Consider the following 21,185-nt stretch of genomic DNA (forward strand, 5'->3'; position numbering starts at 1 on the left):
ATTTGTTATTGTTCATTACCAAATTCAAAATCCATTGATCATCGATTCATTATCTCATATCATTCTTTTAAATCAGTACAATAAGTTTGACCTTGATATTCTTGAGTTCACATTCACTCAATTGAGTTCAGATAAACATCTTGAGATGATTGGAAGCGAATCATTTTTGTTTGCATCGAATGTATACTGAATCGATTTCGGAATAAGTATGGATAATGAACTGTTAGTCTTCACATCACGAAATCGATTTGTATCAGTTGTTTTCGAATCTGGGATATCTAATATTGTAGAACAGCTTGATGATCAAATGATTTGATGTCGAAATTGATGCTTGAGTCGAATGGTCGAAATAATTTTTGGAATAGAAATCGAATTTATGTTGTGTTTGAATTGACCTGATGTAGCTGTTCTTGTCATCAAATCATGTTTGACAATTGGTTCTTGGAGTCAAATGATTTTTGTCTAGTTTTGATTGTTCACATCGAACAAGCATTGATTTGGGTAAAAAGGTTTGAAGTTGAACGCATAGATTAAAGTCAAAGTACATTGCTATTAACTAAATATGTTAAAAACCAAGAATTATGGGGAAATATGTCAAATTAATAGCAGTATAATATTGATAATTAAAAACACTTAAGGGTAAATGGTAGTTTTTAATCATCAACTGCCGTGCAATCCAAACAATCTCATAAAAATTTAATTACATAAGACACACATACATACATACATACATACAGTTAATCGAAAGTCATTATGCTTTTCTCATGGGCATTTTATCAAACATATAGAGTGCAACATCAAATGCAAGGTTAAAAAGACAAAATAAAATATTGAAAAACTAATACTAACATTTATAATTAAGATTATTCATGAATTCAAAGATCGCAATCAAATACAACACTAATGAGAATAAAAAAATCAAATACAATTAATAAAAATTAAGAACATCATATTAAAGAAGGAACCTGGATGATGTACGTGATGCTGTTCGAATGTGATGCTGCAAAGGTTCTGAAGAAAACATAATATACGAACAGCAGCACATTATTTATACATAACTTTCAATAATGATTATGGAAATGATATCAAATTTCGAATTCTTTGATTTTTTTTAAATTGAACAACGATATCTCGTAATCTTGTAGATACGTTTCATATAATAGATATGTATTGAAAGAATATATACGAAAGGTGATAGTTATGAACATGATTTTAATTAGGAATGAACGAAATTTACATTCAAAAATTATGATGAGGTTTAAATGTGTTGAATGCATTTCTTTTATAAATGATATTAACATTAAATCAATTAGTCAAACTTTCAAATTTAGTCAATATTAATTTAATTTAATTTAATTTTAGGATGACATCATCAAAATTATCTAAGGGTTGAAATTAATCAAGAAAACACAATGAATGGTCTTGATTGTTGAAGATGATATCATAAAGTTTCTCTTTTAATATATATAAAGATTTGCTTATTAAGTAACATTAATTTTTATAAATTTTATAGAAATTATGGGATCCATCATGGAAGAGAAGAGAAGACAAACGATCAGGATGAAACTGGACATGATAGTAGTGAAAGTTGGATTGCATACCAGTTAGAAATCAATTATTTATAATGTTTTGTATACAAAAACCTTTGTGTTGGTGTTATGATCATATTATTTTCAAACTTTAACAATTATTAGATATGTTGTACTGAAGAAAAAAAAATTAATTGTCAACTCCAATTTAATCCGTTTATTAAATATGTTGTAATGAAGAAAAAAAAAGTAATCACATCAACACGAAAACATTTAATAAATATAACTGAACTGGATTAAAATTTTCAACAAGTTTAATTAAAGAATCTAAACCCAAAAGTGGTCCAACCAACCAATTGACATCCTACCGAGAGTAATCCTTACTTTTCTTTAACACCCCGCTCGTGAGTTCAACTTAAAGAGAGAAAAGAAAGGAAATGAGAGGAAAGCAAGAGAAAATGGTGCTCCCGAGTTTCATTAAAGGAAGGAAGTGGAAAGAAAACTTTCCCTCCTACATTTCCTCCCGATTTGGGAGGATTTGAAAAGAAAGAACAAAATGTTTAACTTTCCTTCCATTTCTCTCCAACTCGGCAACACAAATGACAATTTCTTTTTCCTTTCTTTTCTCTTCTTTTCTCTCCTTACTTTCTTTTCTCTTCTCTTCTTTTCTTTTCTATAACTCGGGAGCGGGGTGTAAAGTTCACCGCATGAGTCGTCCAAAACCAATTTTTTTTTTCTTTCTTTCTTGTGAGCTGTGACATTATATTTGTTTTGAGTAGTTATTTAACTTAAATTCTTTTTTATATTATTCGTTATAATATATTTAATAATAACAAAGTTTTTTTTCAATATATTTAATAATAACAAAATATTTTGGATTATGGGCTTAATTTATTATAGTTTAATAAACTAATTGAAATTATTTTAAGAATTAATTGAACAGTTTTAATTAAGTAAAATGTTGAATATTAATTAATTAAATGTTAATTAGTTGAAATATTCTAGAATTCTTAAAATGATAGGTGGTTTCGAATTTTACTCTATCCCACATGGGATGAGAGATGAAATTAAGGCAAGAATCCAAAGATATAAATAGGATATTAGGGATCTCGTAATCCTTTGCATCTTTGCTTGATTTTTCGCCGGTGGATGATTTCTAATCATCTTAGGGTTTGTGAAATTAACCCTACTCCTAGTTTATTTTTGGTTACTCTCTTGGAGTCGTGGGTGTGAAACAAAAGAATGATTCTTGCTATTGGGTCCTCTTCATCCAAAGTGAAGGATCTCAATCAATGAAACTTCCAAAAGATCAAGAGCATCAAGAGGTTAGTAATCATTCTATTGTTGTTTCATAAATAGGTTGCTATAATAGAATAACCTTAGATCTTTTAGGAAGTATATATACATAGAGTTTTATATTGCTTTTACTGTCGTATATATAATTAGTATGTATAGAATGTTAGAAAACCCATCATTTAATGTTGTTTTAAAATTATAGTATGTAGTTTCCACCAATGTTTTAAAAACCGGTTGGACCGGGAACCGGAGGAGGGAGCGGTTCAACTATCACCGGTTTTATGTCAATTTCTGAACTGGATTGAACCAGCCGGTTTTTAGAAAAACCCGGTTGAACCGGTCAAAATAAACCGGTTGAACCGGTTAAACCGAATAAAAACACATAAAAAAATCACTTACATAATAAACTTTGGTGATTTTTTTTTCAAATCTATTTAGTTTTCTTTAAATAAAAACATATGATAAATGTTATAAAGTTTTTTGATGTGTTTGTATTTATTTAAAACTATATTTTGTTTCGGTATTATACTTTTTTTTACGTATATGGATTGATGTAAAACACTAAAACTTATGGCTATATGTTATTTTAATATATATCGATGCATCTAAAATTTATTTTTATGTGTATTTTTAATGCTTGAACTTGTAAATATCAAATTAATGATTTATTTATGTATGTATGTGTAGGAAAATAGAAAAAAATATGAAAAATATTGAAACCGGTTAATCCGGCGATCGAACCGGTTAAACCAGTTGAACCGATAACCGGTCACCATATCGGTTCAACTAAAAAACCGGTTTTTAAAACATTGGTTTCCACCAAGTGTTACATAATGCTCTATTTTTCTCATCTCTACTATAATTTGTCATTACTTTAAAGAAGAAAACAATAAAAGATAAAAATTACAAAAACCAAAATATAACATACCTTTGTACTTAATCAGCTATTATTTCTATTTTCACACTTACAATAACTATTAAAAAAATAATAAGTATTAATATAAAGTCTGAACCCAAATGATATATTACGAAAACAAATGTGATGAAGAATTACGAGATGTAAGAAATATATCATAAAGTGATTAATTTGCAAAATAAACAATGATATTTTGGCCAATATTTGTATTTATCCAGAATTCAAGCCAAGTTGTGAAGTATTTAAGTTCACAGCGAAGCAGATATACTTGTTTTGTCAAAAAATCAAAATATATTTGGTAATCAGCAAAACGTAAGTTTATAAATATTTGAGGGTTGACTAGTAATTTTTTTTATAAAATGAAAAAGCACTTCCAGAAGTTCAGCCTTCCTCACGCGATTCCATTACTCTCAAACAGGAACTTCTCTTTCCTCACGTGAATAAACCTCTCAAGGTTTACAACTAATTTGCAATTAAAACCTCTAACTTAAAAATTTGTCTGAAGTCAACCCTAAAGTAAGTTTTTTATCTGATTCAACAATCGTTCGTCAGAAAAATATAACAATGAAATATTCTCACAACATATTACTGTTGACAATAATGCAAATATATATATATATATATATATATATATATATATATATATATATATATATATATATATATATATATATTATAAACATAATAGCCAATGTACAAACGGAAATTTAAATATGACAGTTAGAAAAGTTAATCAATTATTCCGGAATTGATCTATACATAGGGGTACAATTTATAAAAACTCCAAAATGTGGTGCAAAGTCCACAAATTGATATAAGACTAAAGGGTCTTTTTGTAACTTAATCGAAAAAGAAATTTTCAATAAATGTTTCCCCCACGCCGCGTCCAAAGTCCAAAAAAACATGGTGACTTTCCGTGTTTGTATCCCTCCAACGCCGTCTTCAAAACCATGTATAAAACAACCTTAAATTCTCCCTCTTTTTCAACAAGATTTCTAATTTCTGATAAAATTCTTCAAATCAAATGGTTGTAAAGATGAAAAAATGGTCTCCGTGGCAGCATCAGCCGCCGGTAGTCACGGGATCCAAGAAGTTTCGAGTGAAGGTGGAGAGGATAAAGCTAGAAGGATTCGAACATGGAGGCGGAGGCGGAGAGAAGGTTATGGGAGTGGAATTGAGGTGGAAAGGGGAACGAAAACATGGTTTAGCGGCGGTCGGGTTTCATCGGCGGCGGCCGGGAGAGCGGTGGTGCAAGGAGAGGATTGTGAGGAAAGGAGAGGTTATCGTGTGGGAAGAGGAGGATGATTTGGAGAATATTTGCTGGTTTTCAACGGTGGCATCAAATGCTTTTGATTTAAATCAACACAAATTTGCACCATGGATTGTAACTTTCAAATTCACCTATGTAAGTTCCATTCCTATGGAATTGCAAGTACTATTCATTGCTAATTTGCTACAACTGTATAACTCAATGATGGATGATTGCAGGGAGAATACAACAAAGGAAAAACGGCGGTGATCGGAAAAGTTTCACTGGATTTGGCTGAATTAGCTTCGAGAATTGATTCTCCAGTGATCGAAAAGAAGCTTCCCGTTGATCTCGAGGTCGCCGGATTCACGACGCAAGCTACAATCTCGGTAAGTTTCTCGATCGGAAACATTTAATTTTGCAGAAAATGTCCATTACCCAACCATTACTGAACATCTATTGACCACAACAACAACAGGTTTTGCTGAGTTTTGTCGAAATCAATGACTCGGTCCAACTCGCTCACGAGGCAACTCAATCCGAGGATGTCGTAGAAGTTGCAAAAGCCGAGAAGAACCAGTCGAGTCTCGAGGAGGTGTTGTTTTCGGACTCGGATAACTCGGTCACATTCGACTCGGAGGGGACATCCGAGTCACGAGACGTGACTCCGCCACGGTCTATGATTGCCGTTCCGCCGGAGCTGGACAAAAAGGCTAATTTCTTTAACTGGAAGAGGCAACGACTGAACAATCGGCGGGAAAAATCGAAAGTCGAAGATTCCGGCGAGTCAATCGTCTCCGGTTCAGAGCAAATAAATTTAATCCAAAATTCATTTCCTAACACATGGGATGCAAGAAACTTCGTTAGTCGAGATGGAGAATCAAAGCTCAACACACAGTCATTCTTCGCCTCCTTTGATCAACGAAGTGACAAAGCCGCCGGACCAAGCGCCTGCACCGCCTTGGTAACAGTTATCGCCCATTGGCTCGAATCAAACGCCGCCACCACCACCATGCCAACTGTCCAACAATTCGACTCTCTCATCATCTCCGGCTCCTCCGAGTGGAGAAGCCTCTGTGAAAAAGAAACCCACGTGGCAGAATTCCCAGACAAACATTTCGACCTCGAAACCGTTTTACATGCCGGAATCCGGCCATTATCAGTTTCTCGAGGGAAATCATTCGTGGGGTTTTTTAGCCCGGAGAAATTCGATTCATTGACAGGAGTGATGTCGTTTGATGAGATATGGGATAACGAGATTAGTCGAAGCCCTGGGGTTTATATCGTGAGTTGGAACGATCATTTCTTTGTGTTGAAAGGGGATGAAGATGGTTACTATATTATTGATACTTTGGGTGAACGGCTTGTTGAAGGGTGTGATCAAGCTTATATCTTGAGGTTTGACCATGGCTCCTATTTGACTGAAAGTGGAAGCAACGAGGTGATTTGCAGAGGGAAAGAGTGTTGTAAAGAGTTCATCAAGAGGTTTTTAGCAGCCATACCACTAAAAGAGCTTGAAATGGAGGAGAAAAAAGAGGCTGTCCCTTACTACTCGTTGCACCACCGTCTGCAGATCGAGTTCAACTTCTGTAGTACGGTGTAACCACCACCTTGGTGCGGTTTCCGACCACCAATGCGGTGGTGGACTTGTATATTTGTGTATATAAACTAAATTCATGGTGATATAGACTGAATTTATGGATACCACCCATTAACCGTAGAGTACCAACTATTTTTCTTCTAGATAGAAAGCAACGGTAACAAATATGAAATGATGATGGAACTTGGAAGGAAACTCAATAACTCGTATACTAGTTTTTGGTTAAAAAAAAAAAACTTTTTTCAACCAATCAACATGAAAACAAAAACATATTGTTTTAATGCCGGTTGTAATTAATTTTTGTTATGTCATTTTATCAACAAATTAGGCGTGTTCAACGTATAATTTATAGAAGCTTTTAGTTTTAAAAGAAAATGATAATAACTTTTAATTTTGGTCATGTTTAGTCATTTTTTTTTTGTGTTTGATTGATCCTTGAATTATTTAAAATTATTCACATTTTATCCTTACGACCGATAACAACCGACCATAAGAGTAAAATATAAACAATTTCAAATAATTCAATGGTAAATCAAGCAACAAAAAAAATAAAGTGACTAAATATGAACAAAGTTGAAAGTTTATTACCCTTTCAATGCATTATACATTTTTGTAATAATCTGTTAGTTTATTTTGTCTATTTGTAGCAATTACTTAGATTAATAATTTTGATTTCGGTCATTATAATTTGTTTTGTGTCGTCTTTGTAAGGAATATTATAGAATAGAATACCTAGCACATAACCATTTTTTAGTTCATGACTTTAAATCCTAGTTCATAAGATAAAGGTTTAACTAGAGTTTATTTATTCACCCATAAGTGAAACACCAACCCACAAAGAAGAAATAATCAATAGAGTTTCACAAAGGCAAAAAGACACATATACGACAATAAAACTAAAAATAAGATCGAAAATCAAAGGGAGTACAGTGGGAAGTACATATAGAACCAACATACAAATAGAAAAGGTAAATACAAGTAATAACTAGGAAAAAAATATCGACAAAACAATTTGAAAGCAAAACAGTGAAAACTGGGTGAAATGTACAAACAATGTAAATGAAACTAGCACCTAGACTACTAATGTACTGCTCTACGTCCACACACTTTAATCAAAGCTAGTGTCATTGGTAAGAGAAAAACCTCATTCAAATCTAACACCACATTATGTTCACATTTCTTTATCCTATGTTCTCTCTTCTTCACATAATCTATACAACAAACGTCTCCACCATCTGGAGTGAAAACTATAGCATATGTCCTAGGGATGAGCATCGGAACCGGGTACCTGCTTTTGGAACCAGAACCGCCTCAGAAATGCCGGTTCTGGAACTGGAACTGCCTTAAGCGGTTCTGGTTCCGGTTCCTAAAGTTATGGAACCGCCTTAAGTGGTCCCAGTTCCAATTCTCATTTTTTTGAAACCGCTACCCGTTGGGTACCCGCCGAAACCGGTTTATATATATATATATATATATATATATATATATATATATATATATATATATATATATATATATTAGTATTTCATATAAATATGTGTGTGTTACTTAGACCGGTTTAGAATATATTGGTCCGATTCTGTCCCTCTTTGATCCGAATTGATTCGATTTGGATCGAACAAATTTGCGGTTTTATTGACAAAAGTTAACAAAGATAATGTAACCGAGTTACCCGCTCTCGGAACCGGAACCGCCGGTTCCGGGACTAGTTCCAAAATTTTAAGAACCGCCTAGAGCGGAACCGGAACCGCCGGTTCCGGGACAGGGTCCAAAAATTTAAGAACCGCCTAGAGCGGTTCCGGTTCCGGTTCTAACTTTCTAGGAACTATCGGTTCCGATTCTCGCCAAATGAGGCGGGTACCCGCCTATGCTCATCCCTAATATGTCCTAAGTATATGTTTGATGAATCAAGTACTTTTAAATAGGGATGAGCATAGGCGGGTACCCGCCTCATTTGGCGAGAACCAGAACCGGAACCGGCGGTTCCTAGAAAGTTAGAACCGGAACCGGAACCGCTCTATGCGGTTCTTAAATTTTTGGAACCAGTCCCGGAACCGGCGGTTCCGATTCCGAGAGCGGGTAACTCGGTTACATTATCTTTGTTAACTTTTGTCGATAAAACCGCAAATTTGTTCGATCCAAATCGAATCAATTCGGATCAAAGAGGGATAGAATCGGACCAATATATTCTAAACCGGTCTAAGTAACACAAACATATTTATATGAAATACTAATATATATATATATATATATATATATATATATATATATATATATATATATATATATATATATATATATATATATATATATATATATATATATATATATATATAAACCGGTTTCGGCGGGTACCCAGCGGGTGGCGGTTCCAAAAAATGAGAATTGGAACCGGAACCACTTAAGACGGTTCCATAACTTTAGGAACCGGAACCAGAACCGCTTAAGGCAGTTCCAGTTCCAGAACCGGCAGTTCTAAGGCGGTTCTGGTTCCAAAAGCGGGTACCCGGTTACGATGCTCATCCCTACTTTTAAACATAAATAAATCATATTTATGTTTTTAGTAATTATCTTACGATTAAATATAAATATATTTTAATAATTTTTTTATTTGAAACAAAATATATATCCCATACGATTAAATATAAATATAGTTTAACAATTATGTCATATTTATTTGAAACTCATATCTCAACAATTTATTATCGGCATCTAACAAATAAATATTCATTTGATTAAATTACACGAATGGTCCCTATGGTTTAACGTAATTTGAACGTTTGGTCCCTAACTTATTTTTTTAACTCGGAAGGTCCTTACTGTTTGTTTTTATAATGCGTTTGGTCCCTGTCTTACCTAAAAAAATTATTTTGCGCTTGATTTTTTAATTTATTTAAATAAGCACACCCCCAACCCCAGCTTCACCTTACCTTACCTACCCCATCATTTTTCCCTATTTAAGTTATAGACTTTTTAGGTAAGACAGAAAACAAGTGACTAACAAAAACAAACAGTAGGGATCAAACGCGTAACAAAAACAAACAATATGGACTTTCCGAGTTAAAAAAAATAAGTTAGGGACCAAGCACGTAAATTATCCCAAACCATAAGGACCATTTGTTTAATTTACTCTATTTATTTAATAAATATGTAACACCCTATTTCGGACCGTTCTGTGATTCGGGATTGTGGACCATAATTTGGTTATGTGTAGGCTTAAGGGCTTTAAGGAAGTAAGGTTTGAGCTTTATTGGAAGAGATTAATATTGGTAATTGTATACTTGTAACCAAGGATGGATTGGGGAAAGCTAAGTGTTAGGCCACTTGCGAGGGCTAAGTTTTAAGTTCGACATATGGTGAGCTAAAAGTATCGATGTAGACGTGTAGAGCTCTTCAATACCTTTCTGTGGATATAAAGAACTCCGGAATCGAAGTTAAAACAAAGAAGTTGTGATTATTTGAAGTTGGACTGTAATTTGATGAAAACCCGTACTCACGAGGTGACAGATTGTGTCATGACGTGAGGGGCTATAGTGAAGGAAAAGTGTCCGGACCATGCTCAAGATGTGAGCTATAGATGCTCATGACGTGAGAAGTTCTGCAGCTCAAGCCCACGATCTTTTAGGGTTTCCTATGTATTTAATCCCCTTTAACTCAATTCTTGGGTTCATTAATCACCCTCTATCCCCCCCCCCCTCAACCTCAGAAAAACCCTAATGCTTTCCTTCTTTGTGGTTTTGGCTCATTTTGGGTAGATTTGGTGCCCTTGGAAAGAAGTGAGGTAGTATTGGTGCAAGGATCAAGCAAGCAACACCTTCCCATCTTGGTTATCACCTTCTAGACCATTTGTAAGGATTCAAGTCTCTACATTTTTAGTTATTCTCAAAGATCTAGGTTGTTTTAGCCCCTTCTTGGTTCATAGAGTTGGTTTGAGTGAACGGATGGAATAAAGTTAGCAACTTTATTGCTCTCTAGTGTCCATTAAGCATCATATCTTATGGATCTAAAGTTTGGTGGTGATTTGTGAATCTTGCATGAGTTTTAGGCCATTTCCTTTCCATTTTACCTAAGCTGAGTTGAGGACATGCATGAGGCATGCATGTCTATCAAGTAATCAATTTTATGGACGTTTGGTGCCCCATTTAGCTTTTGGAAGAGTTAGGATTGAAGACTTACTGGATTAAGGACTCAAAACATTATGACTTTACATCAGATGAAGCTCACGACGTGACATAGGGAGTGTCACAACGTGAGAGCAGCATATCACAACTCTTTTGACCTGATGTGCTCACCATGTGACTAAGGATAGTTCATGTCGTGAGGCTGCCGAGTGAATCATCCAGGACTGAGTTGCTGAGTTGAGTTGAGATGAGTTGGAAACAGTCCGAGTAAGCTCTCATGACGTGACTAAGGGCTAGTCACGACGTGAGGCTGAATAATTTATACTTTGACTTATGACCGTTGATTTTTGACCTAGATTGACTTTTTGGCTAAAATAGTTGATTTCGGTATTTAGTCTAAGGTTGGACCTTGTATGTTGTGATCGGAGTGTTGTAGCGGCAGTTGTGTGACTTTGAGCTGAGGGTTGTCGGCTTTGTGATTCAGGTAAGTCTTTTCACTGTACCCGTGGGTCGAAGGCACCAATGCCGACCCACTTGGATATGATATGTGCGTGTTGTCTTTGTGGCTCTTATTGTATGCCTAAACTCTATTCCTTTAAAGACCAAGATCTTTAGTTAATTACATTGTGACCCGAAATCCTTTTTCTTCATAAATGTCCTAAAAGTAGATGTTACATCTCACCTAACACCTTATCAAACCACTATAAATAAATGTTAAAATCATAATGCGAGTCACATCCATTTCCTATAACTTTGTTAAGAAAAAATGTCTCATCTAAGAAGTCTAAGAAAAAGGAATTCAGTTGCAATCTCCTTTAATACAAGAAAATGTTGTTATCATTATGAAGACAAAAAATTTCATTGTTCAATGCTTAAACCATTCCCTAATGTCCAATTATATCTTGAAGCGCTGTTGAGATATGAAGAAGACTAACAGGGTTTTTGGGATTTTATTTTGAAACTCAAAAGAATTTTTAGTCAAAATAACTTATTGGCTTATGGTTGTAGGTAAATGGGTTTTTAAAAAAGTATTTGTATTAGTTTTGTGGTGGGAAAAGTCAGTAAGTCAATAAGTCAAAAAAATGTTTGTCTTAACTTATACATCTTTTAAGGGGTATTTTATCTTTTACAATCCAAAAAATCATTAGGTGTTTTGAAAAGTTAAAATACCTACCTTATTGAAATCTCATTTTTAAAGGGTTGATGAAAAATTATTTTATAAGTCATTTTCATATTCTTAAACATTTTTTTGACTTATTGACCTTTCAAAAAGCCAATAAGTCAGTAAGTTGCTTTTTAAATTAAATCTCAAACACCTTCAAAGAGAGAAGTTAAAAAAGGTGTTATGAAATCACGATAAATAGAGATGCTCTCTAACTAGAGATCCAAAAAAAAGAAATAGGTTACTATTATGAAGAAAGAAATAAAATTCATGGAAAAGTGAATAGCTTATGCAAATATATAGAGTTTTCAACTTCTCAAGATTAACCATATTGAAAATGATATTAAACTAAGAAAAGATTTATTATGCTAAAAATCATTGTATCCATTATAATTTTTGGAATTATAGAATTTGTGAAACATTTGTTTTAATATGTAAGAAAATCTATGTTTCACAAGAAAAGGATAAAGGCAAGATAAATGATTGAGAGTAAACTAGAAGACCATTATGCCAAGGTATGAGATTATTTATGCAAACTTTTGAGGTCTAACCCAAGTAATACATGTGAATGTGATGTTAGTGTCAAGAAGGATTATTTTCAAAGGTTTTATGTTTGTTTCATGGAAATAAGGGATATTTGGAATAAAGCTTGTATACATTTAATAGGACTAGATGATTGTTTTTTTAAAGGTTCAAGTTAAAGGTAAACCTTTGACTGTTATCATAAGAACCCGAGAATCATATTTATCCAATAACGTGTGTTGTAGTGGGCATGGAAGACAAATCATTTGGACTGGTTTTGAAACTTTTGGTTGAACACATAGTAATTGATGTAAGGGGCTAATGGTCATTTCAAACCAACATAGTGTAGGGATAGTTCTTTTGTTTATTAATTTATATGCACTTATCTAACAAATCAACCAATTGACCATTGTCTATATGTTTTAGGGTCTTTCTAAAAGTTGTGAAAGACATCATACCTCATGTTGAACATAGGTAATATGCACGACACATTTATGAAAACTTCAAGAATGCATACATTGGTTTAGAACTAAAAACATGTTTTAGGTTGCTGCAAAAAGTATCATGCATGTAAATTTCTTGCTTAAGATAGATTAGTGAAGATATGGAAAATTACATTTGTGAGTGTTTTAATTTCATAATCATTGATTATAGAAAAAAAAAAAAACCTTTGCTTTAGCATGCTTGAAGAAATGAGAATTTACATGATTGACAACTTTCATCACATGCTAGATAAACCTATAAATGGAGTTCTAACATTTGTCCAACCATTACGAAGAAAATGGACTTTAGAAGGAAAATAAGGTATGACTATTTAGGTTATAAATCTCCAATTAAGTGATATTAAAGACTTAACTTTGCCTTTGTTATGGTTAATTACAAATGCAAGTATTGGAAATTTATTGTTGGAAAAAGGTTATTTTGGAAATAAGGTATGGTTATTCATCTTACAAAGTGGACTTGGGTGACTACTATTGCACTTGTCATCTTTGGGAATTGTCGGATGTAGATTGAGTTCATGCAGAAGCTGCCAATATTTACATCCACTTGACTCCACAAGATTTTAGTAATCCTTGTTAAATAGAGGACAAACTTACAGATGCTTATAGGACTAACATTTTACATGTTAATGGAAGCATCATATAGACTCACCCTAAATATATTAAACCATTACATCGGTTGACTAGGAGGATGAATGGAAGGCTTAAAACCAAAAGAAAAATACATGTTACTGTATATTTACGTATGTCAATGTGTCATCCTGGTATATAATTTGTACTTTTCTCGATAAATGTTTTTTACTCATACACTACTTAAAAGTAAAAAAAAATAAAAAAAATAAAAAAAATAAAAAAACAAAAAAAAAACGTGTTTGTTGTGTTCCTAAGTACCAATTATAAACTCATAGACACTTGTAGGACTAACATTTTACATGTTAACGGAATCAACATGTGGCCTCATCCTGAGTATATTAAAATATTACATCCATTGACTTAAAAACATGTTTTTGTATATTTAGATATCCCATATAGATAATTGTAGTTTTCTCGATATTTTATTTCGAAACATACACCACTTAGAGTACAAAAATGTGTTTGTCGTGCCCGTAAGCACCAGTTATTAATTAGAAATGTGATTACTTTAAAGATTCAGTTATTTAAAAATTATTCAAGTTAATGAATAAACATGTATCGGCTAATATAATTTTACTAAAATTTTGGCTTCTATAGAACAAAAGAAATCTTTATCATTTCTCCTTATCTTTTCTATTTGGTGTTAAAAAAATGAATTAAACTTGCCAAACATTAAACAAGAATCATAACATTATTTGCCTTATTTAAAGTATTTTTAATGGTAATTTTTTTTATAAAACTTTTAATTATTGGAATAGACATACCTGATACCTTCGTTTCCTTCCAAAATCAAACCATGATAAAAAAAAAACGTGATAAAAAAATAATAAAAATAGTCCAAATAAAAAAATTTAAAAACCAAAAACACAATTTACCACCCTATGGCCAATGTAATTTATTGTAAAAACAAAGTTACCATCTCTTGTATTTGGGCCTACTTTTTACGTTTTGAAAAGGAAAATCAAGCGGTTAGATTGATTTGCACGCTATAGGGATTTGGCGAGGGGTATTTGGGATTTTCTAAAAATTCAAAAAGTTTTAAAAGATGTTTGGCATTTGCAAAAAGGTTTTTGATAGTTAATCACATCAATGTTTGGTTAATTTACATATTTAGTCACTAATATTTTTTGTGCTTAATTGATCTTTAGTATTAGTAAATACAGGCTAATTACCCTTTTATACACCCGGTAAACGGAATAACCAGTGGTATTGTTTATGTTGAATAAGTTTAAATTATATATTTCCTTTTTTATCCACGTAAGATTTAGAAGTCAAAATAAGCACATTTATTTACGCACAACTACACTCCTTTGTTCTTCCTTTTTCTCATCTCTCAGTGATTACAAAGCACTAAACCTAAGGTTCGAAGTCATTTTATCTGATTGAAGTCAGTGAGCAGCCAACCAACCCACAATGTCTAGATGGACGCCAAACCCTGATGGACTTTGCCCTATAGTGGAGCTAAACTTCAAAGATGTTTTTCTTAGAAATCATTTCTCGTATAACCATGGTATTATTTCACTTTCAATGATCACGATTTTTCTGACATACACTGAATGTATCACCTTTCTCGAACGGTTCATGCAAGAAAGTATAAAGAAGTTGTACTACTATGAACCACTTAAGCCCTTAATATCTGCGATAACTGTTATCACTAATGATGAAGAATATGGTGGTTTCATTTTTCATGCATATGGGACAGATGGTAAAATTGTATGTATGACTGTATGTGGACCATGATGGTCAATGAATAGACGATTGGTTTGGTTCTAACGTAGAAGATGATGATGGAGATGATTCATGCATTGATGGAGGTGAGAATGAGGATGAAATTGATAACCTAATAGATGTGGATGTGGACTTTAATGAGGACATAGTCACTATGAATTGGACAAAGGGTGATGACTTTCAAAATAAATTATATGGTGAAGAGGAAGGGGGAAATGATAACACATAAATAATGATGATGCGCGTGAAGAGGATGCCAATGTAACTCAACAACGTTCCATTTTTAATGATTTAGTTCCATGGAAAAACGCAGTTCCCAATACTTGGTATGAGCTTCAAAGATACAACTCAATTAAAATCAATGTTATGCAACTATGCTGTTGCAAATGCGTACCAACTTTGCTTTAAGAAAAATGATAGGAAAAGATTGTTGGCTAAGTGTTGCAAGGGTGAGTGCACATTCAGGTTGTGGGCATATTGGATGAGTGATGAATCAAGCTTCCAAATTAAGTCTTTAAAGCCAGACCACAAATATGCAAGGAACTGCAAGTTAGGGTCCATGGTCACTTATGCTTGGATAGGGAATCATTATACAAGAGAGTTTTTACTTAGACAAAAGATGGGTGTTAGAAAGTTTAGAACAACTGTGTCACAAAAGTTTGGTATTCATGTAAGTATTGGTCAATACCGGAGAGCTAAGAAATATGCTCTCCAACTAATAGACGATACCCTAGTTGAACATTATGCAAAGTTATGGTTATATGCAGAAGAGATTAGGAGATCAAATCCAGGTAGCATTGTGAAGCTTGATGTAAATCATATGCCAGATGGGAAGAACTACTTTAGTAAGTTCTATGTTTGCATTAATGCATTGAAGAAGGGGTGGAAGGAGGGATGTAGGAAGATAATAGGTTTAGATGGTTGTTTCCTTAAAGGGATTTGCAGAAGGGTGTTATTGTGTGTTGTTGGAAGGGATGCAAACAATGGGATTTATCCTATTGCATGGGCAGTAGTATGTGTGGAGAATAAGAAAAATTAGAAGTGGTTTTTGGATTTAATCATTGATGACTTGGGACTTAACTTAGGCTACGGATATAGTGTAATATCGGATCAACACAAGGTGATTTATTTTTTTGTAATTAATTTGCTTATCTATTTGCGTACTTATTCATTATACTTTCCATTTGTTAACAGGGTTTGATTAAGGCTGTAAAAGAACTCCTTCCATATATAGAGCATAAGCAGTGTGCTAAGCATATTAGCCAAAACCTTAGGAAAAGGTATAGTGGTGCCCAATATGAAAACATATTCTGGAAGGCATGTAAAGCAACAATAAAGGTAGATTTTAAGGTTGCCATGAAAGAACTTGAAGTGCTAGACCCAAGTGCTCATCAGTATCTGATAGACAAAGACCCCAAAACATGGTCAAGGGCTTACTTTAAACCAGGAAGATGTTGTGATGATGTGGAGAATGGAATGTCAGTAAGTTTTAATGTTGTGATTTTTGATGCTAGGAAGAATCCAATTATCACCATGCTAGAGGAGTTGAGGATGTATATGATGGATAGGGTGTTCAAGAAGAAATACAAGGGTCAAGGATGGGGCAACCAAATTTTTCCAGCAATTAGAGAATTAGTGAATGAGATTAAGAAATCTCAAAGACATTACCATGTCTTACCTAGTGGACTAAATCAATTTGAAGTAAGAGGAACTACAGATGCTTATGAGGTGGATCATGAAGAAAGCACTTGTTCGTGCAGACTTTGGCAGCTTAATGGAATGGGTTGTGTCCATTGTATTGCAACTATTAGTTATATGAATAGGGATGTAGAGTCATATGTGGACAAAATCTTTAGTAACATCACTTACATGAAGGCATACAAGTTTAGGTTAACACCTACAAATGAAAGTAACTTGTGGCCTGCAACTGATTATACCCCACCTTTACCTCCTATTCGTAGAATTATGCCTGGGAGACCTGCAACTAAAAGGAAAAAGGATGCAACAAAAAATCAGTCAAGTACAAAATCAAAGAAGAGTACCCAAACAAAAAACAAAGGTAAGCAGCAGGTAAAGGTATCCAAGGCTGGGGAAAAAACAAAAAATGTAGTCTATGTAATATTGAAGGACACAACAAAAGAGTTTGTACTATGACAAGGTGTGACATCCCCAAAATCTCAGCCAGAAAAGACCGATTTTCATTTATGCTTTTAAATAATTTCAGAGTAAATCCTTTTGATTTGAAAGAGTTGCGGAATTTGTTCCCAAAACAAAACATGATAAAATAATATTTATCAAAGCATTTCATCAAGAGATGCATTTTCATTATATAATCAAAAGTCGGGATGTCATGTTCCGATACAGACCATAAAGCATAAACGATAACATTACAAGTCATTCAACAAATATATACATATACAGACTTGTAAACAAAACAACAAGATGATCCATCCATCTTACGCCCTTGTGCCACTTCCTGTAATACAAATAAAACTGAGTGGGTCAGGCTTGGGAGCCTGGTGAGCATATAGGGTTTTCAACCCACAATAAATAAGTTATATTTAATTTCACCAACCAATCACTATCCCGATTACCCATTCCCGTTATCCTCACTTTACGTCCCTAAAACAACATTTATCTCAAGGGACGGACATCACTGCTAAGGGGTTTCCTTAACAATAGATATCCTAAAGGCAACCATGAGGGGGATAGAGTACACCGGTGAACACATCGTTCACAACACCTACAGGTTATGAACCTGCTAGTGTTCCACTGGACTATCTAGAAAGAGTCTGTGGTCGTTATCCATACTCCGCTGAATAACTAGATCAACAACAACAACAATATCGAGGCCTCTCATCTGTTTATTACACACCAACTATCTACCCATGTTCTACCCAACATATTAGTAGATAAAAATATATATTCTCATACATAGTTTAAAACCTGTATATCATTTTCATTCAATATATATTCCACATAACAGATGAAGCATACCACATAACACGTATTCCATAGAAAACAATTCAAATCTATGAGATAGAATAAAGTGAATATCCGTTCACGCATACAATCACAAAATATACACGTAACAAGTATATCGTATAAAATACTTCCTAGTTACTCGTTAGAAGAAAGTAACTACACCCTCACACATATAAACCACAATTTACTTAATACACTCAAACCGTACTTGTATTATTATCGTGTTTATGAAAGATAGTATACACTCACTTGATCAGAAGATGATCGGACAACACTACGACTTGCAGAAGTAGTAATCCACAGCAGATCTGGAAGATCTCCACAAAAATCGAACTTCTCGCGGGCAGAGCTTCGGCTCGGGAACCGCACTTCTCGGGATCTTCGGGATCTCGGGACTTGCCTCGGGGCTCGAGAATAATATCGGGGCTTCGGGGTATTTTTGGCACGCAAAACGATGCAAAATGGGAGAGAGAAGAGAGGAAATTAGCAAAATAGCCGGCTGCCCTCGCATCCTATTTATAGGAGGCTGGAGCCTCGGAGTATGCGGGGCGTACAGGCGTACGCGGGGCGTACTGGCCTCCGAAGTCGTCACTGCATGCGTCGTCCGAAGTGTCGACACTCTTCGGAGTATGCGGGGCGTACTCGCGTACGCGGGGCGTACGTCGGATCGGACTGCTGACTCCCCCTTCGGATAATGCCGGATTTTTCAATTAAAAATAAATACAAATTATTTATCAAACTTCGGAAATTCATATCTTCTTCATATGAACTCCGTTTTCAACGTTCTTTATATCCACGGAAAGGTGAGACTACGCTCTACAACTTTCGTTTAGACTCCGTCGGCAAATTTTGACTTTATTTTTATTATTTATTTTTAATAGGCCGCGACAGAAAAACTTCGTTATAAATTCATAACTTCTTCGTTTGACGTCCGTTCTCGCCTAACTTTTTATCGCTTCGATACCAACAACGAGACCTTCGATCCTCGTTTAGATTGTTTCGGCTAAAAACCGCTCGATCTCAAATCGAGTATTTCAGGCTGCATACCGCTAAGTCGAAACTTCGATAAATCATAACTTCCTCATACGAAGTTAGATTTGGGCGTTCTATATATATTCGGAAACCTCGTTTCAACTACTACAACATTAACCAAAGATATTAAGTTCATTTTACACTTAAATTTTGACGCTTATTTTTATTCTTAATTAATCAGACCACATAATTAAGCAATTAAGCACAAAACACATAATACTCAAATAATACATTCTTATTATTTCAAAACGTTACAAAGGTTAACCTAGACTATTAGATTGCTAAAAATGGCAAGCCCGGAAACACAGGCGTTACACAAGGCCTCCTAAAATCAAAGCTAGAAGAAAAAAACAGGTAAATAAGTATTTAGATGGTTAATTCTTTACAATTTCTTTCTTAATTTCTAATATTGTTTCATATGGGTCAATCAGGGTGGTGCTCAAGCAGTCAATGAGGGTGATGAAGTGAATGAAGGTGATCAAGTTAATGCAGTGAATGAAGGTGATGAAGTGAATGAGGGTGATTAAGCAGTCAATGATGATGAAGGAGCAGTAAATGATGGTGGAGAAGCAGTCAATGAGGTGCATGTGCAACAACACTATGATGAGGTAGAACTCACTCATTTGGAGTTTGATGCATCGGAAAATGGAGAACCTAGTCAGGTTCATGTGCAACAATAGGAGGCTAAAGAAACACCACTTGCAACCCTTTTGAAGAAATCAGGATGAAGAAATCTGAAAGGATTATCAAGTTGAAACTGGGCAAGATATTTGGTGATGCAAATGCACCTGGGAATTCAAAAGCTAAACCTCTTACTCTAGAATAAGTTTAAGTATTGGTTTATGTGATACGAACATGGTATGTAGTGTGAAAATTATGTGTTTTGGTGTATTGTTGTTGTTTTTATGAATTTGTTGTCAACTATTGTTGTTTGTATGAAACTATGTTGGTTTATGTGATGTGTATTTTGTATTAATTAAGCTGGCTGTTATTTTAAGCTTTTTGTTGTGTTATTTTGAAGTTGCATGCATGTCAAGGACTTGTGTGGTTAAACTGTATGGCAAGGGAATGTATTTCCATATACAACTATTTTTAAATTGTCATTGATTATGTCCTTACATACCACGTGTGGTCCATATGCCGTTATTTTTGCACAAAAAGGACCCCTGCACAGAAATCAAAACACAATGCACTTTAAATGGACCAAGTGTGGTCCTTATGGCTGACAATGTGGTACCCACACTTCAATCTTTAAAAGGAGCACATACATATCATTAAATTTAGCAAGGTATATAACAAGTAAGATCTTTTATACCATTCATTGAATCTACAAAAATTCATTACAATTGTTCCCATCTACTGCCATCCCATTACATCTACCATCCCATACACACACTAATCAAACAAGCATTCAACCAAAAACCTGACTATACATTACAACTAGGATCTAACCATTACCATGTACCCATACACTTCCAAAGCAAGCATCTTTCTACATCCACCCATACACTTTCTAAAAAACTAGTTGGAATTATATACCATCAACCATAAATACCTATTTGATCAGCTGCACTTTTCAAGGGCACTTCAACCACATGTCAATGACTACAATGACCATAACAAAGATTCCACACTTTAGCAACCTGTTTTGCTTCATTAACTATGTCAACTGTGTCTCAAACACTTACTTATCTGCTTCCGTAGCTTGCTGTAACTTAACCAACTTCTTTTGAACCTTCGAAACTTCACTGAAGTCTTCTTTCCTTTTCAGCTCAAACCTCATCTTGCGAAGCTGGTCTTTGTAGTAACCCTCTTCCATTTCTTTGTCTTTCCACATGAAAAACTTGCATTTTGGACCTTCAGTTGATTGATTAAAAAGGAAGACCACAATTAGGGTCAGGGTTACGATTAA

The 21,185-nt window shown here is 34.3% G+C and overlaps 2 protein-coding genes across 2 annotated transcripts; both read left to right on the forward strand.

Annotated features, from left to right (window-relative positions):
* Positions 1–4,653: 4,653 nt before the first annotated feature.
* On the forward strand, positions 4,654–6,694 carry LOC111917428 (uncharacterized). The gene is made up of 3 exons (XM_023913116.2): positions 4,654–5,146; positions 5,230–5,379; positions 5,469–6,694. The coding sequence occupies exons 1-3, from the start codon at positions 4,766–4,768 to the stop codon at positions 6,591–6,593; spliced, it is 1,656 nt and encodes a 551-aa protein (XP_023768884.1). The 5' UTR covers positions 4,654–4,765; the 3' UTR covers positions 6,594–6,694.
* Positions 6,695–15,875: 9,181 nt separating this feature from the next.
* LOC111917421 (uncharacterized) lies at positions 15,876–19,800 on the forward strand. Its single transcript, XM_023913108.3, has 3 exons — positions 15,876–16,268; positions 16,451–17,326; positions 19,705–19,800. The coding sequence occupies exons 1-3, from the start codon at positions 15,876–15,878 to the stop codon at positions 19,798–19,800; spliced, it is 1,365 nt and encodes a 454-aa protein (XP_023768876.3).
* The last annotated feature ends 1,385 nt before the right edge of the window (positions 19,801–21,185 follow it).

The sequence above is a fragment of the Lactuca sativa genome, chromosome 1 (genome assembly GCF_002870075.4).
Source record: "Lactuca sativa cultivar Salinas chromosome 1, Lsat_Salinas_v11, whole genome shotgun sequence".
In the NCBI taxonomy this organism is placed as follows: Eukaryota; Viridiplantae; Streptophyta; class Magnoliopsida; order Asterales; family Asteraceae; genus Lactuca; species Lactuca sativa.